The sequence below is a fragment of the Electrophorus electricus genome, chromosome 12 (assembly GCF_041902795.1).
Source record: "Electrophorus electricus isolate QZ-2024a chromosome 12, ASM4190279v1, whole genome shotgun sequence".
In the NCBI taxonomy this organism is placed as follows: domain Eukaryota; kingdom Metazoa; phylum Chordata; class Actinopteri; order Gymnotiformes; family Gymnotidae; genus Electrophorus; species Electrophorus electricus.
Window position 1 is genome coordinate 13,560,932 of NC_137508.1, and position 27,102 is coordinate 13,588,033.

Consider the following 27,102-nt stretch of genomic DNA (forward strand, 5'->3'; position numbering starts at 1 on the left):
CTCCGAGGCACGAATTCGGATCTTTAATTGACTTTAGGATTAAGACATGGCCTATATTTTCTTTGATGGTGGTTTTACGCTAAATGTTGAGACCGATAGTGTTTACACATCCTTATAAAGTTTCAAATTACCCAGGTAAAGTGATAAACTTTTCGTGGGTAGAATAATGAGTCACTGACTTTTTTTTACCATGAGATAAGCAGCCTCCTCAATAGCCTGGGAAGACGGTTAAAAACGAACTAAGCTCATGAGCAATGGGCGGTCTCTGCAGTTTTTAGTTGACGACTAATTGGCATTGTGCAAGTCTTAACATATAATATATCTTAATATATATAACGAGTCCTATAGCTTGTTTTTTTTTTTATTGTTGTAACTTCAGATTACGGTTGTTGGGTTGTGACACCCATAACGAATTTGCGTTGTGTGCATTATCTCGTTCCATATGTATTTTTAATATATGCCCTTGGGCATAAAGTTGAATTGGACTGGAAAAAAAAAATTCTTTGTGCAAATTCTCCGCAATGTTAACAAGAGGAAAAGGGGCGGCTCATTTATTCATAAACCAATTTATTCTAGCAAGAAGACTCTAGCAGAAGAAAAATGTTCGGGAATATACATAGAATTTATTAAACTCTGGTCCGGTTGTCTGCTGGGTTTTCGTTTTCTGTGCACTCAAGCATCGTATCAATAATGTGTCAGCACCAGCTTACCATTGTTTTGCATGCCTTGTCTCGCGACCAAAAACAAAAAAACGAGCATAGCCGAGTTTAGAGCTGCGAGTGGCAGGTCCTCTGCTCGCTAGCGAATGCCGCCGAGCCAGTTTGGGGTTTTGTACTCTAGAACTCTGATAAACGCAAGCCCCCCTCAGGTGCTATGTGAGTTGAGGGACGGGTTACACTCCTTAACCCTTTCTCTGCGGCGTTCCCGAGCGACCAATCCTTTTAGGAACTCGATGAACTTGTTTTTTTTTTTGTTGTTGTTGTTTTTTTTGTTTGTTTTTTGACGGGGGAGGGGGTGCACCTTCAGTTTTTATTTTCAGGGGAAAGTTAGACATGGATGACATGGCTGATTGGAAGGAACCGATATGAATTTTGAGAAAATTATACTTTTCCTGCCTACTGTTGACTTTTGCGTCCCACCCGGAAGCATCGTTTTCTTTTTTGAGGGGGAGGTCAGTCTTGGGAACTTATTTAGGCAGTTTGCTCAATGCTGATGCTTCGTGAGCAGAGTTAAGGACAGAGTGTGAGGACGATCGCACGGGCTGCAGCGTTTGCACAGTTGTCTTTAATTGCAGGGAGAAGGCGGGGCAGCTCTGCCATTTGCTCTGCAGTTCGGCAATAGTGCTTACGACTTCGGACGCGCGGCTCAAGGCCTCTTTAGATTATTCCGGGCAAGTTGAAGAGGGTTTCAGATAATTGAAATGCTCAGCGCTGCCCATATTTGCAGTTTCACTCTTTGTCCATTGTAAAATTGCCAACTCTGTTTGCATTCGAGCTTTGCTGCAAGTGTGTCATTTCACGTATAGAACTCTAGCACTGAGATGCAGAATTTCCCCAAGGCGAGGAACTATTTTCATATAATTGTGCGTGATGTCGTTTCCACTGTATGACTCTTTGCTGAAATTGTGCGCTCTTCACGGGTATGAGTCTTATCTAGCTGTCTTTAATAATGTTCTTGCTTCCTTTTCCCTTTTGTGGTTTTTGCACTGTTTGCTAGTTCTTTGTGGTTAAACTAATATACATTATCGCAGGATTCAGTGAAAACGGTCCTCTCAGAACAGCGTTTATCCCCTTCGCCAGTGCAGTGCTTTCCCTAATCTGCTGCTGTTGTTTGGGGTGTATCCTCATATTCTGAACTTTGATCGATTCCCCTTTGTGTGCACTGATGACGTGGTTTTCATACGGACCTTTTGTGATGCTTGAGCCTTTACAGTGGTCCTAAATAGTCAGCTTTGTGGCCAAAATTTGAGGTTGTTGTCCCACCCCCTCTCTGTGGACAAAATGTAGGTCATTGTCCAGGATGCAACAAGTGATGCAGACAGATGGTCATGTGATGGGGGGGGGGGGTTGTAATTCTACTATAAAGTGGTATAAGAATATGCAGTGATGATTTCCTTAGATTTGTCTACTCAGAATTCAGTTGGTCATTTTCAGAAAAGATGTTTTCTCTTGATTAATTTGGGAAAGGATGCAGGTTTGTATTGTTTTTATTCTGTTTAAGCACAAACTCCCAAAGCTTATAAACAAATAAATAAGAAATATTACGTTTGTCATCTGTCCTTTTCAATGTTTATTCAAAAAAGCAAATTTGGCATAAACCTAGTCAAGTTTAAACCTCCCCCCCCTTCCTGAATTTTCATGTACATACCTGAATTCAACACACTCGACCTTCTACTTCAGGCCTCGCAGAGAAACAAAGCTTTCCGATTCCTCCAGCAGTGCCCTCTTGAGCAGGGACGTAAAAGTAGTTGTAATTAAGTGAGATGCGTGATTATCCTCTGGTGCCCCCAAGAGTGACTCCACTTGTTCTAAAACTAGATATCACCCACAGGCCATGCACAGATATTTTTCTCTCTCTAGAGACCGAAACCAACCAGATTTCTTCAGCAATTATCATGTTTTGCCCTGGTCCCCTCTAACCCAGCTCCATCTCCCTTTTGCATTGTGAGCTTGGGGGCGAGCAGTAGGTATATGGGGGAGGGCATTGTTTCTTATCCTCTGGGTTTTTTTTGGGGGGGGGGTTGTCCCCCCTTTTGGTGGCTGTGCATACCATTATGAAAATCCTTCCATATTCAGAGCTCCTCTAATATTCCAGTGTAGAGTGAGTTAGCAGTAAGCCTCAACTGGCAACCCAGCACGTCCCTGTCAGCCCCCGCCATCCCGCTTTTATCAACAAGCCGCGAGTAAACAAATAAACAAATAACCGCGCGCCCAGAGTTGCTTTTTATTTTGGCTGGCGTCCATTCAGCTGCGCTCATGTGCGAAGCGGGAGCCGTGGCGCTGGGGTCTCGGAGGGGAACCGCTGCCAGTTAGCTCGCCGAGGCACCGTGGCCACCCTCCTTTGGTGCTTTCTTGGAGGAGGGGGGAGAAACTTCATTAGCGGAGTCTGTTGTGATGTCTGGATAAAGTCTTGATTTGAGGGGGAAAAAAGGTAAAAACGCAGCGACGTGAGTGGTCTGCGGAGTGGTCAAGAATGTGTGAAAACGTAAACGCACACACGGATTTCTTTCTTTCTTTTTCTAAATTCACATGTAATCATAGGAGCGAGGGAGCATTTTCTTTATTGGAATAAATGAACCGGGAGCCCAGCGTTCTTTGCGTGAGCCCTGGTGTAATGTGGGGTGCACTGTGAGAAAGGCAGCACTGCTGTCTAAGTCCCAACACAATGAAAATGCAATGAATTGGAATGCCTCACCGATCATAGCGGAATCAGAATTTCCAGCAAGGAAAATCTTTTCACGGCGAATTAAGTGGCGGAGGAAGAAAATGGTAATGAAAAAAAAAAAAACCGCGCCAGGCACAGATGACAAACGCTGCTCCCTGGGCTACGCGCTGCAGATTTAAGAACTTTAGCTAAAGCTACGCAGAACAGAATGTGGAAAATTGAATTTACTAAACAATTAAGCATTGAATTAATCTACATCCTGCAATGGAGAGGGTAGAACTGGGGGGGGGGGGCAGTGTGGAGAGAGGAGGAGGAGGAGGAGGAGGAGAGTGAGAGAGGGACAGAGAGGGGGAGGGGGAGGGAGGGAGGGAGAGAGAGAGAGAGAGAGAGAGAGAGAGAGAGAGAGGGGGAGGTGGGGGGAGAGACATGGAGACAGAGCATAGAGAGAGAAAAATGTGGAGGGGGAAGGAGGAAGGACAGACTGAATAAATCCTAGCTAGCTCATTAGAAGGACAGTGAATATATCAAACGGGGTGTGTGTGTGTGTGTGTGTGTGTGTGTGTGTGTGTGTGTGTGTGTGTGTGTGTGCGTGCGTGCGCGTGTGCTTTCTCTCCACTGCTGCATGCACGTCTGTCCCAGCGCAGCAGGCGCACGGCGGCTCCCGTCTCCGCGGCGTTTCCATGCGCCTGCACAGGCCGCCCCCGTATCCATGGCCCCCGCGCGTCTGGGCCGGGACGGCCAGGCGGAGAGCTCCCGCGCGCTTTGCTGCTCGGCCATCCGGGCGTTTTCTATTAATTAGCCGTTAGATCAGTGGCAGCCAGGAGTGGCCGGCCGGGTAAAAATAGACTGGAGATGTCACTCACCCTCGGCTAAGACCCTCCCCCATTCCCAGGGGCCCTGGCAGCAAACCTCCCACAAGCCCCTCTGCTCTTTTGTTCAATTACAGTTAATGCAATAGTTTGCCATTTTCTCCGTCTAATTATATTTTCAAGTGGGATTTGTTGCGCATAAAAAAACATCCTTTTACATGGTGAGGCACTGGGGCTCCTGAGCTCGGCATTCTCCATCCCCAGGGTGCTGTTCCATTCTTTTCCGCAAAGCTCTGAATAAACAAGTTCCCTCTGTTTTTTTTTTTTTGTTTTGTTTTTTTTCTCCCCAGCTCTCTCCCTCTCTTGTTGACGTTCTCTTTTGAAAAGCTGGAGAGTTGTAGAAGCTGGCAATTTCTGCTTTAACAGTTTGCTCTCTGAGCATATGCTCTAAATTACCTCTTACACCATACTTTTGGTATGCTGCAGAATACACCCCTTTTTCTTTTGACCCCCCCCCCCCCCCCCCCCCCCCTTTTTAACAGCATTTTGTTTCTGCACCAATACATTGAGAGTGGCTGGCATGAGCATCCGACCTTTATTGGAGAAATATTTACTTTGTGAGCGTCGCGGCGAGCCCGATCGTTCGAGAAGAGGTGCAACGATGGGAGCTGGTTTGGATTCCGCCAATGTTTCATTACTGCATTACACAAAAAAAGAGAAACATATTAAATTGAAACTTGCGTGTCCTTTTTTTTTGTTGTTGTTGTTGTTGCTGTCAAAACTAGCCCATCAGTGACACCAGCAGAACAGCTGTTCAGCCTGAGCCATTTGAACGAACCCGACATGTATTTTAGGAAAACCTGACATCGTGGAGCAGGTCCAACACAGTCCCGTTGGCACGCCCCAACCCCTCCATGGCGCAGCATATGTGCGTGCAACCCATTAGTGTATTTACTGGTAGTATCGGCCATTCCCATAATCCTCCTGCAGGCCCCGGGACGCGTCTCCCTCTCTCCCCTACGCCAAAGCTACTTTTAGCCGCCCGGCGATGAGAGGCAACATCTGTTGTGTGGTGTATGGGGCGCGAGGGCCCTGCGTGGGGCTGAGCGCTCCGGGCTCTCGCGCCCTATTGTCCGGCCTCCTTCTCTTTATCCCGGTGTCTCTTCCATTTGCCACATAGCATCCGCCCAACAGCTGACACTCCTCACCCATTATACACCTAAGCGGAATTGTCAACGGGCTCCTCAGCACCCCCACCCCTCCTCCCTGGCCTCCGCTTCCGTCTTGCGAGGAGTGCAGGGCACTTATTTGATCCCGCTTGGGAATGGGAAGGTCTGGGTGCTATACCCGCGCGCGCCTTCGGTCCTAGACACGAGGGGTGCGCGTGACCGGCGTTCGCCTCTCCCGCTGCTGCGCTGCAGTCCGGCGCATGGATCTCGCCGTGCGAGGCCCCCCGAGACCAGCAGGCAGAGCTGCAGTGCCCCTGCCCCCCGTGAGCCCGGCCCACACCGGCTCACCGTTCTGCTCTCCTCTCCGCACCATGGATCTCCCTCCTCCCTTAACACTAGATCCTAATCCACCGCCCTTACGTGCCTCTGCGTGGCCTAGAAAGGGTTCGATTTTGCACACGTCTTTTAAAATCTTTTTGAAAAGGTAGTTTTCAGTCCACCGGCGCGCCGCGAGCCAAGGGTTGCTGGGAACCGAAATCGAGAGGCTGAGCGTTTGAGCAGCTGGCGGGAGGGTCTGGGGGTTCGCGCGCCTCGTGGTGGGGACGCGCGGGGGGGAGAGCCGCGGCACGGCGTGGCGGGTTGTGGGCAGGGCATGGGAAGAGTCTGCTCCCCTCCACCGCACCTGAACGTGGAAAATCTGATAGCGCCGGCTGCCTTTGTGATGTGAGGGTGCAGTGGCGTCTTATCTGTGTGCTGAGTCCCTGCGGTCTGATGCCTGACTGTGTGCTCTCCTCTCTTTATCTCCCTCCTCCTTTCTCTCTCTCTCTCTCTCTCTCACTCAATCTCTTCTCACGCTCACCTTGCTCACTCTCTCTTTCTCTCTCTGCCTCACTTTCTGCCTCTCGTGGAACAGACTTCGTGGAACAGAGACCATGACGACACGGCGTCCACGCGCTCTGGGGGCACGCCGGGACCCTCCAGTGGTGGACACACGTCACACAGCGGTGACAATAGCAGTGAACAAGGTAAGGCTTTGCGCATGTGTGTGCATGTAAACTCGGTGTGGGTGTGGGTGTGGGTGTGGGTGTCATTTGCATATAATGTCTATTCTATAGCCACTGTTCTTCTACGAGCAGCGAAACCGAGCCCGGGCTTGTTGGCTGGGATACTGGAGAGGGTGACCGCTGAAGTAGATGTGGATCAGGGCTTTTATTTTGTCAGGGTGTGTGTGTGTGTGTGTGTGTGTGTGGAGGGCTAGCTGCGCTGTGTGACCGGGGGGGGGGGCGTCTGAGCAAGCGGCGTAAGGGTTCCTGAGTGACCTACAGGCGTGAAGGCAGCTTCATGTATTATTGAAGGTGATGCCAGGCAGGCACCTCCGGGGCCTCGTCGCCCACAGCCAGAAGGGCCGCCTTACGCTCCACACGACTCCTGCGCCGGCCCGCCTTCTTCCTCGCGTGCTTGTTACCCTCCTCCTCCTCCTCCTCCTCCTCCTCCTCTGCTGGCTGTGGAGGATAGGAGGAGAGCGGCGGGTGGGCGTCTGATGACTAATGACTCAGGCAGCTCTGCCACGCTCCGATTGGGCCCGGGCGGCCGCGCCGCGCCGCGATTGGGCCGCTTAATGAGCCCCGGTTTGCGTGCGGCCACAGAGCTCCCGCTAGCCGCTGACCTTTGCTCTTTATTGACCGGACTGACACTCCATTTTTCACATAACTCCAATTACGAAGGGGCTCTTCACGTGGCCCCGCCTCCCTTTGCCCGCCTCACTTCCTGTAGCCAGCTCGCCTTTGTGGCTGCATGTCTGATGTATTCTGTTTTGTAGCGGCTGAGAGTATGACCAGGGCTTGTTGTAGAGCTCCGTGTCTTTGTGTGTGTGCGTGTGCGTGAGAGCCCATCACCTCTAGCAACTTTGTTTCTGTGTGGGCATTATGCTAATGTGGGTTAATTACTGATTGTGCAAAGTAGCTGTTATTAAGCGTATTAGCATGTTGTGTAAGGAGTCACTCCATAATCCCAGTAAGTGTGTTATTATCCTCTTGGCGGAGACATTCATGCCCCGTCTCCGACGTCCCATGTGGCTCCGGCCCCTCCCTCTGCCTCTCATAGATTGTTTCCTTGCTGACCTTTCCGGCGCGCTCCGCTCTGCCGCCACTTCCTCTGCTCGGCCCGCCTCCACGCACCTCCTCCCGCCTCTTCCTGCCCTCGCGTCAGGCTCTCTGGCCTACTGCGGCTCTCGGAGGCCAGGGCCCGGAGTCAAGCGCGCGTCTGGAGTTTAGCTTGCGGCCGTTAGCCAAGAGCTCGGCGGAAAAAAAGCCTGCTTTCTTTAAAACAAGACCCCGCTCCGTACGGCGTTTGTCAATAATCGTGTTCTAACCGTACGAGGGAGCTGTCCACAGGGTCATCGATGACGGTCGTGAAAACGCTCACGCGCTTATTTATGCCGTGCCTTTCGACGTGCCGTCAGCCTTAACCGTGATTCCCGGTGAACACGCTGCCATGGTTCGTGATTGGTTTTATGGCACTGTAAACCCACCCCGGGTTCTTCTCCCCCCGGGTCCTTGCGCTTCTCTTCGTCCGTGCGGCCAGATCCCCCCCTCCAGCGAGGCCCTGGCCGGGCCCCGGTCTGGTGCTCCTTTAATTAGAGGCTGTCTGTTAACGCGGGCGAAGCTCGCCTTTGTCGGGCCGCTGCCCTCTCGGGGGACGTGTTGTGGCATTGTATCTGGGATCCCACTTATTTTAGTGAGGGTTCGAAGCTATACAGAGCAAAAGAAAACAAATCATTATTACCCCCCCCCCCCCACCCACCCCCACCCCTTCCGCCATAGAGGGTGTTCTGGCATAGGTAATGCCTGGCCAGAATAAAAGGAACACGCCAGGCCACAGAGAGGAGAGGGATAAGAATTTTAACCCTGCCAGGAAGGGGCTGGGCACAATGAGAGCATGCACACGCCACACACACACACGTGCACGCTCATGTGGACAGAGCATGCTGAGTGTTTTGAGAAGCTTAGGGTTTCCTTCGCCTCATCAAACAGCGCGGGGCCGAGGCGATGACTACAGCCGTCCGATCTGTATCAGCAATTACCGGGAGCCATTTGCAGAGGGTCCTGCCGGCCACGCGCGCGCCAACCCAAATAGTTTCTGGGAGGCCCTTGTTATTGTCTGCATAAATTTACATGCGGAGCGCCAGCCCGAAACTCAGCGGGGCCAAGGCGCTGGTCTCGGGGTCCTGCCGAGTTAACGAACTTCCAGCGTGCTCAGAATAGAGCGGGTTTTGATGAATATGGCTAATCATGGGTGGTCCGAATCTGAGTCCGTGCTCAGCAAGCCCTACGATGACGCCAAAGTCTCAGACTCAAGCATGCGCTCTTGATTAGAGTTGGATGGTGTTCTCTGTCCTCGTCTGTCAGTCAGAGGAAGTGGATGTGAGGTGTTTCCTTCTCTTACAGTATTGGAGTTCAGGGTGCATGGGAGCGCTGGGGGGACCGATCGTTATTTTGCCCGGATTGATCTGAGCGAGTGGGTGCAGCTCTTGACAGCTCTTATCGATGTGGCTGCCAGTTTTCCACAGGCCTGTTGAAGGTCGGCCTTTGCGAGAGCCCTCATTGGCCCCAAGCTGCTGCCTCCATCCAGTGATTGGCCAGATTCCAGAGTTGACCTGCAGGCGGGGTCTCGAGCAGGAGGGTGGGCAGTGACACCGTACCTCTAGCCCCGCCCACCGAGGCCTCGCCACACGTGCTCGTCAAAGTCACACATTAATTTTAAACGATTGTCCAGTGAACCTGAAGAGCCCAGCCTCTCTCTCTCTCTCTCTCTCTCTCTCTCTCTCTCTTCCCCTCTCTGAGAGAGCACAAACATGCACTACTTCCCAAGGCTATAAGCTCCCTCCACTGCATGAGATTTGGCTCGCAGCTCTGCCTCTTCTTGTCCGTCTGCCCGTCTGCGTTTACGCCTTTAACTGCGCCTTCTGCGTTCCCAAGGCTCGTCGGTGTCATTTGGGTGGAGGCGGCAGGGGTGGTACCCACCTTCCCACGGCGCTTTCCGCTGAAGATGCGAGGCCAGATGAGCCCCTCCCCTCACCATAAGGGCCCGCCCCCACCGCCGGCCCTCCCCCCCTTGCCAGCACTGCCATGTGGTGATCTGGTGAGAGAGAGAGGGAGAGGGAGAGAGAGAGAGAGAGGGAGAGAGAGAGAGAGAGAGAAAGAGAATGAACAGGGGACAGTAAACGGCGCACTGCGACAGTCATGTTTAACCCCAGCGGAGCCTTTAGTGTTCAGGGAACAAGCACACGCGTGACACAAACAGGAAGCTCGGAGAGCGGCGGGTTTCTCGAGGCGTGCGGGAAGGCCAGCCCCCTCACCTTCCTCTCAGTCCTTCATCTCCCTCTCACAGCGCGCGAGAGTCACGAGCGCCGATGGCTTTATGGCCTCGTCCTCCGATGGGCGCGAGAGGACCCAGCCGCTCTCACGCTAGGAAAACGGGAAACGTTGCGCACGTTCCCACCGGTGTTGGGATTAAGCCCTGCGCCTGGCACTCCGTGGGAAAAGAGAAGCGGAAAAAACCACCCTCCCTCCACCCCCCCGCCCGACTCCGACACCGTCTGTATATCAAACCTGCCATGGCTCTCTGGCGTTTATAGGGTTGCTTTAGCACCTTGTCTCAGGGCAGATAACCATCATAAAGATGCTGAGATACGCTGCCAGTGTGCTGTTTGCTTTGGGATTTTGGCTGTTGTCGGAGGACTTCCTCCTTCTCCTCTGGCCGCCGCGCTTTGGATCTCGCTGTCTGAACCCTGTACACTCCGCTGAGGCCATCGGGCCAGCGCAGCAAGATTCCCTTCATCCACTTCCCCTCTCTCTCTCTCTCTCTCTCTCTCTCTCTCCCTCCCTCCCTCTCAAGCATTCTCACTTTCCCTTTCGTCGTTAGGTGTTTTTCTACTTACTGCCGGGTCTCTAGAGAGTCTGTGCCTCATCCTAATGTCTTAAGAATGTTTGGGCTCGCTCTCCGAGTGAAGAACCCTCCTCCATGGAAGACGGAGCTCATTTGCTCTGGGATTTTCAGCCCGAGAGGCGAGGCGAGCGCTATGTTTAGCCTGCACGCTGTAATTGTGGTGTGTTAATGATGTAGACACTTTGTATCTCTCCTGGTGTTTACAGGATGTGCTCTTCCAAAGCACTTAACCAAGGGCTTCTTCTTTGGCCAAGACCAAATTGCTGGTGTTTGTAAAACGCTACCTTCCCAGACTTGTGCGCGCTCGTCCGGTGGTCTCTCAAGCCCCAGTCACAACAGTATTCCTGCGAGCAAAGTGAACGGCGCACAAATAGCACCGAGTGATCGTCACATCAGTGCAGTTGATGAGCTAATCTTGTTGATTATTTAAAAAGGAAGATAGATTTCAAAAGCTCTGCACAAAAGCTTCCGAAGGCAAATTATAATACAGTAGTTTTGCTGTAATGGGGAAAAGAAAGATTTGGGGCAGTACGTTTTCCACAAGGTGCGTTTTCCTTATCTGTGTGTGCATGTACGTGTGTGTGTGTGAAATCCAGTACTCAGTTTTGCTCCAGGTAGCAGGGGAAAGCCCTTTACCTATCGCCGTCCCATGCCCCTGCATTTTGTGGAGCTCAAGCAGGAGTCCTAGCTGAGGTGTGAGAGAGCGTTAGGTCTGAGTGGAGCTCTGCGCAGCCACGTGAGGCCAGCCGGCCCTGAACGGCCTCTGTCACATACATGCCGGCCTGCTCGTCAGGACAGAACTCTGATAGCACCAAGCAGAGATACGCTGTCGCTGCCCCATTGGCGTTATGCACCCAGGGGGTGGGGCAGAAGGCCAAGAAAAGAACCGAGAGTGACAGTTAGCAAACAAGCTCCAATGCTTCGTTCATTAGTCAGGCGTCCTTGTTTGCCAGTGTGGCATTCGGTTTATTTAGGACTTCTGATAAAGAGCTGAGCAAGTGCTTCTGGACACAATCTCCTCGCCGACCCGTGCAGAAGGCACCAGCAGACCGCAGGTCAGAGGGGACATTTGTGAGGCTGTTTCCAAATGTTATGAGATTAAAATGTATTAGTTTTTCAGCAGGAATGGGGGGGATACCCCAGCAAGATAATCCGGCAATGATCAGTGCATACATGATGTCTCTCCCTCTCTCTCTCTCTCTCTCTCTCTCTCTCTCTCTCTCTCTCTCTCTCCCTCCCCCTCTCTCTCTCTCTCTCCCTCCCCCTCTCTCTCCCTGAACCGGCAGGTCAGTAGGCTGTTGTATTAGCCGCGTCACAGTGGTTGCAGTCCAGTTTAAAGCCACAAACAGCATTGCGCTAATTTTAGCTTCCCAAAGAGGATGAGGATGAATGGCCTGCTGTTAGCGCGCCACATGCTGCGCGGCCGATAGCGCTGTGCCAGGGCTATTTCCCTGCCCATAGCTGCCGGGGCGACGTGGCGGGCCCAGCCCACAGGCTCGCGAGGGCCTAATGAAGGATGGGAAGAGGAAGGACGCTGGAGCAACATCCAAACTGCTGCTGGCGATAGAGTGCTCAGTGCCTCCGCTTGTTTCCTGCCTTCTCTCTGAAGCCTCGGAACTATAAATACGATGCTCAGTCTCGGCCATTCTCATCTGCCGTTACCCCTCAAAATTCACTCAAAACCTACTAGTCCAATATGTAATGACTTCCTAATTATATTTCAGCTCTGGCCCATTCTGGTCTCTGATTGGTGGGGGCAAAAAAGAGCTTGCTGGGCTTTCCTGGGGAGACGACTGCCTGAAAGGCTGATTTCGCATGAACAGTCCCAAAGGTGGCATATTTGAGTGAATGTAGGTTTTCCTGTGCTTGAGCATTCAATGCGTCTGAGCCATGCATTCTGGGGGGGGAGGGGGGGTGGCAGTGGTCTCTGCAGATGGAAAGCAGAAGACTGGTAGAAAGGGCCCTTTTTGTGAGGGGGTGGGGTTGCACTAACAACTGGGCAATAGCTTGACCCGAGGCTGACCTTTCCTAAACGCTCCCCCTCCAGAGCACTGGGCTGGGCTTTTTTGACACGGATACCTGCTGGAGGGATTTAGGCGGAAGAGATAAAGGCCTCTTCAGGCCCTTTTCTGGAGATTTAGGGAGGGAATGAAAGATAACAAACAAACAAAAGTGTGTGTGCTTGCGGTGGGGGGGGGTGTGTTTACTTTAAAGTGTGTTTGAGAGGAAGAGGGAGAGTGTGTGTGTGTGTGTGTGTGTGTGTGTGTGTGTGTGTGTGTGTGTGTGTGTGTGTGTGTGTGTGTGTGTGTGTGTGTTTGGGCTTTTAGCTGCCTGTGTTTACGAACCATGCACTCCGAGTGGTAATCCGATCGCCGGCCGGCACGCTGAGTTCGAATGAGTGGAAGAAAGACCGCTATGGCAGAGATTCCCACGCTGATAACCCACAAAGCTCGGTTGGCACCGAGGCCCCGGAGCCGGCCCTGGAGCTGTCCCTGCTCTTTGTGCCGGGCGCGTGTGCGCGTGTGTGTCATCGCTGCGTGCGGGTGTTTGCGGTGTTCTCGTTCGGAGGTATCACTCGTGTCCAGCTGGCCCACTCCCCGGCCGTAGCCAGGAAGCGGGCTCTCGGGCCACTTCTGTTTCCTCCTCTTCCAGCGCGGAGCTTATCACCTCAGCTCAAACCTAGCTGATGGAACTACAATTCTCCCACATCTCCTGTGTTCCACTTCCTGTGGCCTCAGTGAGCTTTCACTGACATGCAGGGTGGGGTTGAAGGGGGCAGTCATTCAGCAAGGCCTTCATTTAACGTTAATATGGCAAATGAAAATGCTCTCTGAATGAAAAGCGCCACTTCAAAGGGAAACAACCTCACTGGTGTTAAGCTTTATCCGGCAAACACACGCCTGAATGGAGTTGCTCCATTTTTTCCCTGATCGTTGTTTTTTTAATCTATCCTCTCACCAGCCCGTCTCATAAACCAGGGCTGATCACGTGTAATTCTGCCTTACAGCACACCTTCTGCGTTGATGCCACTGTAGAATTTCAAGGGGAACCAAGTGGGCTATTATTAGCAAAGGAACATTCCCGTGCGATCAGCCGAACTCGCAAGTCCCATGGAGAGCGATTCCCTGCTAAAGTGGAATATCCCTGCCTATTAGAGCACTTATCTTTGCCTGTGTCATTTAGATAGCTACCATGTGGAAAATTTTCCACCAGAAGCCAATAATAAAGGCTGCCTCACCCCACTGCAGGCCCTGCCCCCTCGGGTTCTGCTCCATGCCCTGCCGAAACGAGTCCAAAGTGCACAGCGGAACGTCACGGGTGCCGGCAGAGAAAGCCTTTTGTTCCTGAGTTACAGTCATCGGCCTGGTTCTGATATTGTCTGGTCACATGGCCAAGCTCAACAGCTGAGAGATTAATCGCAGAGGTTTTATTTGTCACGCGCCTTCAGCCGTGGCATTTTTATTTATTTTTTTTGGTGTGTTTTCGCAAGGTGGAGCAAGGCGTTCTCAGCATCGTGGCGCTGCGCGAGTGTGCTGTTTTGACATTGCAACACTCCGGACACTTCCGAACGCGCACCCAGAGATCAGATTGGTCGGAGCCGGGTCGGGATGGTGGCACTGGTGGTGATGTCACGCTCGTAGCCAGCGAGGGCCCTCGGCTTGGCGCCTCACACTCTCGTTTAAAGGCGCTCCACCCTCGGCTGTACGGCCTAGACCGATACCGGAGAAAGCGCAGGAAGGTGCCAAAAACAGGCTGAGGCATGGGGGAGTGCCTGCGTGCCTGCGTGCCTGCCTGCGTGCCTGCGTGCCTGCCTGCGTGCCTGCGTGCCTGCGTGCGTGCCTGCGTGCGTGCGTGCGTGCCTGCGTGCGTGCCTGCGTGCGTGCGTGCCTGCGTGCGTGCGTGCCTGCGTGCGTGCGTGCGTGCGGTGTCTCAGTGGAATTTGGCTGCTTTTAAAGTGTTTGAGTTTGAACCTTGCTCTGTCTTTTCTCCCCTTATATCTTCACATAAGGGGGAAAAAAATCACAAAGGAGCAAAAATCAATAGTTGCGCAGCAAAAGTGCTCGACAAGAGAGGGCGGACCCTCGGCCCCCCGCGCCGCCACGGGGCGGAGGAGTGAAAGAGAGGGAGCGGGGGACAGGAGGTTGGAGGTGCGTGCGGCATGTGTGCGGAGTGAGGGGGCAGGTGGGGGGCAGCTCTGTTCCTAGCGCAGTTAATGTAGTGTAAGTGCCCTTGAGCCTCGTCGACGTGAAGTGGCCTCCGCCAGCCATGACCCGTGCACAGATACGGACGAGAGAGAGCCGTAACATTTGCGATGACATTTTTGCCATCACCTGTGGGTGTGTAAGGCGTCTGATCCCCAGGACGTGAGAATATGCATGAAGAGTTCTCCGCTAGGCCAGGCGCGCTGGCCACAGCCTAATGCGAGGCGGAAGGCCACTAACTGTGGAATACATTAACCAGTACTGCAGCCCGCAAACCCCACTCTCGGTGGCAGGCAGAGGCACAGGGAATGCCGAGGAGTTCGGAATTCCGTTTTTTCCTGCATCTAATTGTGCCTTACCATCCCAGGATCTGCCGGCATTATTTGGGAAGCGGTGTCATTTGGGATGTGCCGTTATTTGGGAGGCGTTGGTTCATCGAGCTGCCATTATTCACAGCGGCATTTGAATAGTGTGTAATTACAGACTGTATCGGTGAGCTACTCTGGATTAGCGATGTCACCAATGTCTTTTCTTGTAATAATGAAAAGGGGTAGAAAAAAGGCAGCAATCCGTGTTTGTCTATTTTCAGAAAGTGTGTTTGGCATTCAGAAACACGCGTGCGGTAGGATATCGCAGTGCAGATGCTTGAGAGCACTTCCATGTTCCAGACAGACAGCAGCTCAGCCGGGTCTTACCGGTGGGTTTGAAACACATGGAGGTGGCTGGATGCTAAGCGCAGCGCCCCAACCGCGCATCTCATTAGCCGCAGACAGAAAAAAAATCCCTGCTATTATACATGGTTCCTGCTGGCTTTGCCGCTCTGAAAGCAAGCAGTCTGGATGGATTGGGGCCCAGGAGCCGGTAAGCAACGCTGGGACGAGGAAAAGCAGCAGTGGAGGAGTTAGCGGCCGGCTGTTTCAGGGAATGGCCCAAAAACGTGGTGGGAGGAGTGTGTGTGTGTGTGTGTGTGTGTGTGTGTGTGTGTGTGCGGGCGGGCGGGCGCCTGGGGTTGCAGCAGGCACTTTGAGACTGTGAGTGCCTGTTGTTGGGAATTCTGCCGCAGGAATTCCTGCATGTTCAGAATATTTTGGGGTGGGAGGTACTTGTGACCCGTGCAAAGGGACTCCCCCACCATTGCCTGGCCCAATTCGAGCCATGTGAATAGCCTGAATACAATGAAGGCTGCTTTATCTTTTCTTCTCTCTCTCCTTCTCTCTCTCTCTCCATCTCTTCTCCATCTCTTCTCTCTCTCTTCTCTCTCTCTCTATCTGTTCTATCACTCCATCTCTTCTCTCTCTCCTTCTCTCTCTCTCTCCATCTCTTCTCCATCTCTTCTCTCTCTCTTCTCTCTCTCTCTATCTGTTCTATCACTCCATCTCTTCTCTCTCTCCTTCTCTCTCTCTCTCCATCTCTTCTCCATCTCTTTGCTCTCTCTCTCTCTCTTCTCCCTCCCCCCCTCCCCTGGTTTCTCTGTCTCTCATTCTGAGGGCCTGTGTGTGTGTATTGGACAGAAAGCCCAAAGTGTGTGAGCGCGTGTGTTCTGCTGGGAGACGCAGAGCATGCCTTTAAGCCTCGTGTTCCGTTAGGCTGGGAGTCCGGAGAGGTGTCACATGAGTGTGATGATGTGGGTGCAGGCGTGTGTGTGTGTGTGTGTGTGTGTGTGTGTGTGTGTGTGTGTGTGTGTGTGTGTGTGTCTGTCTGTCTGTCTGTCTGTCTGTCTGTGTCTGTTAGTCTCTGTATCTCTTTAACATTACCTATTTCCGACATTAGTCTGAACAGGTCACGTATACCCACTGCTTCATGTGGCAAGCTCACAGGTAAACAGTCCAAATGCAGTCAGCAGTAATATCCCCTATCCTAAAGCTAATCCCCTGTTAATCTGCAGTGGAGGCCGGCTGCAAGTTTGGGAGCAAATTATCATGAGATCGAGGAGGCGAAAGATGGCCAAGATTTTAATTATGGGCCTCTGTGAAATCATGGCAGCTCCTGGACCCCAAATGTTTACGAGGTCAGTTACCTCACCATCACGCCTCGTAAATGTCCTCCCAAGCAGGGCGAGAATATGATGAATGCAGAGTTGGATTGACATAAACATCTCTTGAATTCCAATCTGCCAGTTCAGACTTAGTTGCACTGCAGCCTATCAGATCCATATCAGCAACGCGCGTCCCGAATCAGAACTGAAAATGTCCGAGTGTTCAGTGTGATCATGCTTTTGAAGATCAGGATTAGATCGGGCCACGTTTACCTGATGTGTGAACATGGCCTAAATGTGGTGTATTTAAAAAATAAAAGGGGGCTAGAGACTTCAGATCCACCGCCATTGCTCGGCCCATTCCAGCAGAGGATGGCCTATAAAATATTGCCAAAACATTTCTTAAAATGACTTGAAAGGTAAAATCTGAACTTTGTGCTATGACAGATTTGACTTGTAACTCTTGGCTTAGATAGCTTGAATATCCCTCAAAGAAAACCTTCTTTGTGAGGAAAAATGCCTGTGTGCGCACACGTGCGCGTCTTGTGTGTTTTTCCTCATTTTGCTTATGGTTGCCTTATGTGATGTAAATATGTTTGACAGACAGGCAGTGCCTTATTGCTAATTTGTGAATCAGCAGAAAAATGGCTGACACCTTTGCGCTGTGTGTGACAGCCAGCAAAGGAACAGGTAGTGCCAATTAAAGTGGCCTTTTTGAATAATCGGATCATAATGGATTAGCCTAGATTCCTCTGATAATGTCAGGAAACGCCTTGAGTGGCAAACGGTGAGAAAGGGAGAGGGAGGGAGGGAAGAGGAGAGAAAAGGAGAGGGTGGGAGAGACAGAGTGAGCGACAGGGGGAAATGCGCAGACGGAAACGGAGTAAGAGAAATGGAGGGAGGGAAGGGGCTATAAACAGGCGGCGAAAGGTGTGAAGGCCGAGAGGGTGAGAGAATGGCGGTAAGCAAAGAGCACAGCCTGAGTGAGAGCTGGGCATGAGCCGTTCAGCAGAGCTGGCTGACAAAGGCGTGCAGAAGGGAGAAGTGTTAACCTGATTTTTGTGGCAGGAAGGGAGAGCGACGTCAGCCGCGCGCGCGTGTGTCTGTGTGTGTGTGTGTCTGTGTGTGTGTCTGTGTCTGTGTGTGTGTGTGTGTCTGTGTGTGTGTGTGCGTGTGAGAGGGGATCATAAAAAAATTCTCTCCCTAGTTAGCCGCGGGGCATGCTCCTCAGCCTCTGGCCTGCTGCAGTCACCGGCCTGCTCCCTAATTGCCACACAGACTCCACCACACATGGGCAGATGAGATGACATTTTTTTCCTCTTACTGTCACTGGCCGGCCGGCCGGCGCACTCTCCCCCTGCGACCCCCCCCCCCCCCCCACACACACACACACACCTCCCAGTTAGTTGCTAAGACGCTGTCATAATCCATTAGCGCTAGGCCAGAGTTAGCCTATGGCGTTTCCCCGTCGCTTCAGCGAAAAGGCGAGCACAATCTGCCGCGGGAGTCTGCTGGCCGTCTAATGAGGCTGTGAGCTTGTTTATAGACCCGCATCATTTTTCTGATTATTTCCACCTTCTCGGGCTCTCCGGGCTCCCCGCCCGCCTTCCGCCGGCCCCGGCGCGGAGCGGAGCGGGTGGAGGCCCCGCATCCGCGCCCCGACCCTCCGCCTCCTCTGCGCCGGAGGAGAATGGGGGCCAAAATTGGCCCCGGACCTTCGGCGAGGTGAACGGGCATCGAGTTGCAGCGAGAATGGAAATGCCAATAAAACCGGCTCGGCCCCGGCTCCTCGTAGAAGGCCCCGTCCCTCGGAGGTCGAGCCAGAGTGAAAATACTGGGGTAAAGGGGTTAAGCAATTCTTAAGACGGCGAGGGGGTGGGAGCGCACACGTAACAGAGTTACCTCCGAGATCGCACGGTGTCTATTTCCCCGCTCTCTCTCTCCCTCTCTCTCTCCCTCTCTCTCTCTCTCTCTCTCTCTCTCTCTCTCTCTCTCTCTCTCTCTCTCTCTCTCTCTCTCTCCTTCCCTCGCCTCTTCCACAGCTCTCTGTTCTGATATCCAGCCTTTGCTTCTGTTTTCTTAGGTCGCATGGGACAAGCCCTGGGTTTATTATTTTAAGCTTTGCCGAACACGAACCGGTCTTTACACCGGATTGAGAGCATTTGCTTCCAATGAAAATCTTGTCTTAGATTACACGCTGGCGGTGGGGTGTCCCCCCTGGATGGAAGCGAGGAAGTCCTGCTCGCCCGGAACCAGTGGGCTGGACACACTCCTGAGCACGCCTGTTTTTTTTTGTTTTTTGTTTTGTTTTTTGCCATCCATTAATGATGTAATCGAAGCGCCTGTTGTGTGCGCGCGCGCATTCTTTTCTCTGTGGAGGTGGGGCAGGGATCTCTGGTGACTCTCAAGTGGCCTCGTCTGCAAGGCAGTACCATTGTACCTCCAGAAGTCTCCACTTAAGGAGTCGCGGCCATCGCGGGGCTCCCCTCCCGCAGCGGGTTTTTTTTGGGGGCCAACGAGAGCACTCACTCTCCTGATGGCGCGCAGAGATCCCGTGGCCACGAGGTGCGCTTTCGAGAGTGCTCCGGCCCGGGGTAACAGGCAGCGGAGGCTATTTCAGCCACCTCCGTTACCGCCGCTGACAAAAAAAAGGGCCAGATCCAGCCAGAATGGCACACATGTTCCCATCAGCTGTCAGTGGGGTAGGGGGACGTCTTCAGCGGAGGCGATAGTGGGTCGGGACGGGCGCGCTGGCTGCACCTGATTTCACACGTCGGATGGTGACGCATTTCCGCCATGGAAACAGCCCTGTTAACCTCATTCATGTTTCTTTTATGATGCATTATTTAAAACGGCTGAATTATTATCTTTTTTTTAATGATATTAACAGTTCTGAAGATTTCCTTCAGTGGCAGATGTATGCGGGAGGATGGTTTCTGTTACCACAATGGAGATATGGTGTCATGTGTGTCCGGAACTGGTGCTGGTCGGGTGTCCTTAAGCGAACCTTATCAAGAACCTATTGTTATTAAAATACAGCACTTTAGAAAGGGATATTTCTCGCTTTCGCTTTCTTTGGCACTGTGTAACTCCCACACCTGAGGAAAGCAAGCAAACAAACAAACAAAAAGCGCTTGGGTAAGTATTTCCCCGGGACGAAGAAGACTAAATCTGTCTCTGTCTGAACCGATTCTTCTCCAGCAACGGCAGCGGGGAAAAATACGACCTTACCAGTTCTTCGTGTGCTTGTGTTCTCTTCCTCTCTTTCTCCATCTGCGCTTTGATTCTAAAAGAATTAAACATGAATTTGTTTAAAGAGGCTTCCCTTAAGTGCTGGTGTGGGTTCGGTGGGTTCGGCCCCTTTATATAGGGGGGGAGACCGGTCGTAAACTGTACACTGTGTGTGTCTTGACAGGCGACGGGCTGGACAACAGCGTGGCCTCCCCGAGCACAGGCGACGACGACGACCCCGACAAGGAGAAGAAGAGGAATAAGAAACGTGGCATCTTCCCCAAAGTAGCGACCAACATCATGCGGGCCTGGCTCTTCCAGCACTTGACGGTGAGTGGGTCCGGGCCACCCGTCCCCTCCGCGCTGCGCCACACGCGGGACCCCTCGCGCGGGCCACCCAGTGGAGTGCCACCTCCGCTGAGGGGCATGGAAAGGGATTCCGGTTGTGGAGTGTGAGGATGTTAATGGAAGGATCCGCTCTCCAGCACAGGAGAGTGTGTGAGTGTGAGTGTGAGTGTGAGTGTGAGTGTGAGTGTGAGTGTGAGTGTGAGTGTACATGCCTGCACATGGTGCAAGAGAGCCTGATGCATGTAAAAAAAAAAACCAGCTGCCAGACAGCACAGAGGCAGGCAGACCCATCCAGGTCACATGATCAGAATGCAAGGGGCAGCTGGGTAGTGTAGTATGCCTGCATTTATGCTTAGCAGCCAGCCATTGCGTGCGTGCGTGCGTGCGTGTGTGTGTGCGTGCGTGCGTGTGTGCGTGTGTGTGTGTGTGTCACGCAGCGCTGGTATTTCGGGCTCAGTGGTTAGCCATCTACGTTTGTCCCCACCTGGAGCGCAGAAAGGCAGGGGAAATGCACCACAGTGATGCGGTCCGCTTTTCCGCTCGCTTTGGTAAGCGCTAGTTCCTCTGTTCTGTTCACCGCAAGCTAATCGGAGTGTCACGAGGACGCCATTTATCTCCACACATCAGCACCAGTGGCCTAACGCTCCAATCACAGGCCGCGCAGGCATGCCTGGCAGGCACTGTCGATCAACTCTGGAGTCTAATAAACACAGTGTAGTTTTCGCTTTATGAATGTGGAAGATAAACAGATGGCTTTGGGATCACCAGACAATGCTCCAATTAAGGCTACCGGTCATTGTTTTTAGGTGCTGAAAGGCGATGGGTTTCTAAGCAGACTCGAAGCCGAGTCAAAAGGGAACCTATTTGATCATTTCTAAAAGCACCCACGTGTTCACCCCCATTCTCACATCTGTGGCACAGAGACTACCCCAGGGGCCCCCAAAACCTTCATCTGCCCTAGCCCCCCTTTACCTTCTCTCTGTCGCGCACACACGCACACACACGCACACACACTTTCACCCCCTACTACTTTAGGGGCCCCAGGAGAAAGGTGTGTGAAAAGAAAGCCATTTGCTAGTTCACACACACGGCCTACTCTCTCCTTCTCTCGTTCTCACGCTTTCTCTCTCTCTCTCTCTCTCTTGCACACGCACACTCACACACACACACACACACACACACACACACACACACACACACACACACACACACACACACACATTAGGGCTAGGAGTGCTCGGAATGGTGAGAGCACACTGTCCGGTTTGTCCTAGTTTACTGGCAGCACGACCAGAGCTGTGTGTGTGTGTGTGTGTGTGTGTGTGTGTGTGTGTGTGTGTGTGTGTGTGTGTGTGTGTGTGTGTGTGTGTGTGTGTGTGTGTGTGTGTGTGTGTGTGTGTGTGTGCGCCTGTGTTCTCTGGCTTGCTTGGCAAAGGGGCAGTGTAACTAAATGTGGAGATGCTGTGATTCTGCCAACAGCAGCCCCCTTAACCCCGGCAGGTCTGAGAGAGAGAGAGAACAGCACGTCTGCCAAAGGGTGACTATGCACAGAGAGTGAGGGTTGAGGTGGGGGGAGGTCTTCAGAACTGGAGCCTGCAGCACTGAATACCCGCGCTGTAAAGCCGGCCTGCCAGCACCACACATAGTGACGTCCCCTCACTGAGAGCCGGGTGCGGGGCTGGACCGGCCGGGCACCTCAGCCTCAGCGTGTGCGACATGCGTGCGAATGACGAGGCAACAGGCGCACAAGAGCCCCCGGTCTCCGCTCTCCTCCACTAATCCGGTACATGGAAGGCTCTGGTTCTCGGAGATTAAACCGCTGGCGATCAACAGGCCTCACGGACAACGCAGCTTTACGACGGCCCTCTGCAAAGACTTGGGGAGAGGGTCCACGCCACGAGCCAACCAGTGAAGCCGCCACACGAGAGACAGAGACGGAGAACGAATGCGCCAGACGGGGGGACGGAATATGGATGACAACAAAACAGGGCTTTAACCAGGATCGAACGACTTTTTCCTTTTTATTTTTGTTAAGTCACAGGAACTGATGCGTTGGCCTCCATGAGGTCTGGAAGCAATGTGCCCGAGCTGACGGCTGCCCACTCTGTAAAGCGTTGGTGCGAACATGTCGCAGTAAACTTTGCGGCGCAGAAAGCAAAACAAAGGCCCAGGACCTGGCCGCTGTTGTTGGTTAGCTGGTTAGTTCCTACTCCAGACAGCCCAGGGAGGAGCTCCCAACATTCCGTTCTGACTGACTCTTCCTGGGACTCTCTACTCCACCTTTGCTCCTCCTGCGTTTGCAACCTCTTGCGAAACCGAGCTCCCCTGTTTAACAGAGCGGGCAACCAATAGGAGCTGCCGGGCCGGACTCCCAGCGTGCCTGCGGTTTAGCGCCCTGGCTCCTCCATGAAAAGGCAATTTGCAAAATTACGCCATCGAGTAATTAGATGGAAGTCAGCCCTCAGATGTTGGCTGCGACCGTGTACCGAAGTCCTGGCTGGGAAGCCGTGCGGGGCGGGGCAGGGCGGGGCGGGGCGAGGCAGAGCCAAACATTTGTTTTGTTTGCACACAAAGCTGGAGAGAAACAGGTAACCCTCCATCTCATAGCTTATAAAAACAAAGAGGGATAAAGCATGGGGGCAGGGTGGGGGGTTGGTGGGGCAGAACCACAGCATGGTCTCGCTCTCACGAAACGAAACTGGAAAGCATTAATACTGGAAAGCTAATGCAGTTTGGTCCTAATTTAGCACCCTGTGAACACACATGGAACAGAGCTGGTGGAAGCAGGGCATTTCTTTTCTCTCTCTCTCTCTCTCTCTCTCTCTCTCTCTCTCTCTCTCTCTCTCTCTCTCTCTCTCTCTCTATGCATTGCTCTCTGCACATTTCACCAAAAGAACCCCTCGACTGTGCTGCGTTTCTGACCAGAACCAGGTGTGAACAGCGCTATAATTCATCCCGGCGCAGCCATGCAGAGGCCTTTGGGCTCCTGGCCGGGCCCGCGGGGGGCGCTGGGTTCGGGGCTGCTCTTCGGGGAGTTCAACGGCGAATTTGTTCCCCTGTAGTGTTCGCCCGGGGCCAGGGCTGGGGGGTGGGGATGGGGGGCACCCTGCCTGGTGGGGATTTCCTACGTTCGGCGAGCAGAAATACAGATGTTCAGCATATGACCTCCCAGAGCATAAAGCCTTGCACGGCCCGGTGGGGTTTTTGAGGGGCCGGACCTCTCCATTCTGGGTGAGGAGCACCGCGCGTACCTGGCCCCCAGTCGTTTTGATCTGATCTGCAGGATGAGCCATTAATTAAGAAATTAAGGAGATACACCGTAGAGGAAGTGGGGACACCGTGGTGTTTATCACTTATTTTGGCTTTTGAGTGTTGATTAGTACTCTGTCATCTGTTTCACTGCTCTGTTGCTAAGTGTTGATTGGGCTTTATATAGTAACCACTATGTAGTCACCAAACCCACCGTGGCTGTCTCTTCGTTTAAAACGCCTCTCACGGTAGTGTTGTTTAGAAACACATACAGCGCATAATCTTTGCCCCTGGGTTTGTATGTTAGCCTAAAGTGCTAGCTGCTCTCCAGCGGTAATCCTCGGAGGTCTTAACCAGTGGATCTGCAGTGTATGTTTTGTTTGCCTACAACATGGCATCCAGTAGTGTGTTGGCTCCTCTCAGGCAGGAAGAGGGAAGCCCTTGTAAACAGACGCGGGGGCAGTTAGCCCCCCAGAACACTTGGAGCAGCCTCGTCCAAAAATCCCCCTCATCAAAAAAAAAAAAGTGTGTCCATTAAGGGTCAGAGGTCAACCAGGCCTCAGATGCCATTAGTCATTGGTTGTTTATTGCTGGAGCCCGAGGATGTCAGCACGCTGGTCACCCATGGCAACCCCAGCACGCCGTGCGGCCCCGGGATCTGGCGGCGGGGGCCCTCATCCGAGGTCCTTATTGCCTGCCCCGGCCAGAGCTCGGGAGACCCGTTTAGGAAAAAGAAACAAATGAATCTGCTCTGTAAAATTGGAATCGTCATCCTGTTGTTTTCTTTAATTCACTCATTTTGTTTTTGTGGGTGTTTATTTTAGCAAGAGCAAAAAGTCCAGTCAGATGAATGTTTGGAAATTGAATTTAGCAGCCTTGGATCTCCGGTTATTTCATAATTTCATCTGAGTCAGCTCTGGAGGCACTGCCAAAGGGCTTTCGCAGGCAGGGAGGAATGGGCCACGCTGCGTCTCGCCGTGGAAGTGGGGCTGGAGCGATTTCTCCTCGCTGCGTGCCTGCTCTGGGTTCCTGTCCTGCGCCTGTTTTTACTGCGCTGCTGTCAACTGAGCCTCTGTCCCCAACTGACTGCTTTTTTTTTGTTTGTTTCAGTTGTGTTGTCTTTTGGATATTTATGGAGCGTGCGTGCGTGCGTGCGTGCGTGTGTGTGTGTGTGTGTGTGTGTGTGTGTGTGTGTGTGTGTGTGTGTGTGACAGAGAGAGATTTGGAAGCAAAGGCATAATGCTTATCAACAAAGTTGACAAAGTAGCCGCCAAATCAATTTTGGGCCCAAGGCTGCCCATTGGGGGGTGCCCCCCCACCACCACCCTCCACCCACCCTACCCCCACCTCCTACACCTTTGTAATGAAAACATCATCAATTACCCCACTGACAGGCCCCTGGGATGTGGGGCCGGCAACTCTTTGGGGCTGGTCTTTGTGGATGGATGCCCCCTCCCACACACCCACCCACCCACCCCTGGAGAGAGTGCGCGGGCCACGTGTATCCATCACTGGCGGGCCTTGCAGGCTGACAGGCTAAAGGCGCAGGCGTGGCTTTTGAAGAATGGCCCCAACTGGCAGGCCCACTGGCCGATGGACGCCTCCCTGTCACCGGATGACGAGGGCTGCGGTGGGGGGGCTTCTCTAGCCATCTGTGCCATGATTGATGAGCGGGACACTGCGGGGCCTTTCTCCCCTCCGACCCGCCCAGTCCCGAGCGTCAGCTGCACCTAAACATTAGGGGCATTAGGGGGAGTCGAAAAACGGACTCTTTTTCGTTGACCCCTCGCTCTTTCTTTTCCTCTCTCATTCTTTTCTCTCCATCTCTCTCTGCTTTTGCCTCCACATCTCCCCTGTTCTCTATTGCGACACTGTTTGCTGCTGGTCCTTGGTGTCCCTGGAGGGCAGTTGAGTTTTAACTCGCGTGACCTCTGGGCTGCCGGCAGCTGGCCGGCCCACTCTGGCGCTCCTCTGAGCACGGAAGGAGTCGCGGCCCCGCCGACGCTTCCCCCAGCCAGCCGGTTGGGCCTCGCCGTCGGGGGCCAGGGTTGGCCGGAGGCGTCCGCACCCGAGATGGCAGAGACCTCCCCAAGACTCAGGCCGGCTCGACCCGCACTTGCCCACTTCCGGCCTCTGTGCGGGGGCAGATGAAAAGGCCCAGTCAGAGCCCAGGGCTCTCCGGGGGGCGGGGGGCAGGTCTGGGGCCCAGGGCCCGGGGGCTCCCCGCCGCTGGCCAGCTGCCCAGCGGCCCAGCAGAGCCTCGGCGGCACCCCCCACTGTCCTGCTGTCCTGCAGGTTCTGCCGTCCTGCATGCAGGCCGGGCCGGTCTCCACAGCCCCGTCACGTTCTGCCCCGTGACCCCCTTTAGAGGGCGCTGTCACTGCTTTGGCACACAGACTGTTGTGGCGCAGCTGGGCTTGAGCCTGTTCTGACCTTTCTGAAGCGATGGGCGTGATGTTCGTCCCCTGGCCTCTGGATGGGCAGAGACCCCCGGCACTCGGGTACTCGGGTTCACGGTGCACTCGCTAGCCTCGTCGGGAACGGCCGCGAGTGTGTAGACGGTTCAATGGAGCCGGCGTGGGCCGAGCGCCAGCGCTGGTAGCGCTTTTAAGAGCCCGTGCGCATATGCAGCCATCGATTTCCCCCGGAGGTGAGCGGCGGGAGTTGGCGCGGGGGTTGGAGCGGGCCCAAGGCGCTTTAAACAAGCAGATCAGTCTCCTTCTCCCACGTCTTCACAGTGGCCTGATGCGGAGCGGTCATTCGCTCCTCGGTTGCCCCTTTTGTTTCGATGCCACCGTGCGGCGTGGGAGGCGGGGGCCGCCCCTCACAGGCTAGCGGTGAGCGACAGAGCACTAGCAGGTAACTTGCTTGGGGCGTGCGCGCGTGTGTGCGCGTGAGAGAGCCTGTCTGCGGGACTCTCTTCTCACGCTCTCTTATCACCGGAGCGTTTCTGCAGCGTTGCCAGTGAAAAGCGCCGCGCTCTTGTTGTGCTACGACAGATTAAGTCATCGATTTGTAGAAGCTGTGCCCTGACGGGGAAGGGCTTCTCTTCAGCGTGGAGAGACAGAGAGAGAGCGAGAGAGCGAGGGAGAAGGAAGAAGAGTGAGATGAGGGGAACAGGAGGGAGGGTGAGACGCTGTTCTCTCTACCCACCAGCCCCCTGCATGTCTTCTCCTTTTTTCTTTCTCCTGATGGTAGAGAGTGAGCATACGGGAGCAATTGCCTTACCTCCATCCAGCTCCTCCTCAACCATGTCCAGGTTTCCCCTCCCTGCGGGCTCCCTTATGAACATTCATTAAAATTGCGAGGGCAAAAGGGGTAATTATGATAATAACATAATAATATCATGTGGGCTATTAGAATTTGGTCCCCACGTCGTCGTCGTCCCAAAAAAGAGGAAAAAATTGTTTCCATAGAGTATCACATTCCGGCAGCATTAGCTAAAGGGCCGTTTCCTTGGAAGCGAAGGTAGCGTAAAAGACCTGAACACGGTGCATTGTGGGAACCTGATTCTGTTACCGTTTAACGCACAGTGAGCTCAGGCGCTACAGCGACGCCCACTTGAACAGAGAGGGGCGGACAGGAGCCGTGCGTCCAGCCGTGCGTCCAGCCCCGTGCGTCCAGCCCCGTGCGTCCAGCCATCCTACGCAATGCCACTTTGCGTCTCTCAGTCCTCTTGGTCAGAACAACACCGTGTTTACCCCGTGGCTACAGAGAGTGCAGGCCCGGTTTCCGCTGCCGCTTCGCATGCTCGGGGGACAGGCTCCGCCTCTCCGCTGCCACCTGTC

General features: G+C 53.4%; 1 protein-coding gene across 6 annotated transcripts in view; it reads left to right on the plus strand.

The window, feature by feature from the left end:
- The window catches only part of meis1b (Meis homeobox 1 b), a 57,797-nt gene that overhangs the window by 7,022 nt on the left and 23,673 nt on the right, over positions 1-27,102 (plus strand). For all 6 annotated transcript variants that reach the window (XM_081724078.1, XM_081724077.1, XM_081724079.1 and 3 more), the window contains 2 exons: positions 6,276-6,387; positions 19,902-20,047. In XM_081724078.1, the coding sequence (XP_081580204.1) occupies positions 6,276-6,387; positions 19,902-20,047 (258 nt within the window). The remainder of the gene's footprint in view (positions 1-6,275; positions 6,388-19,901; positions 20,048-27,102) is intronic.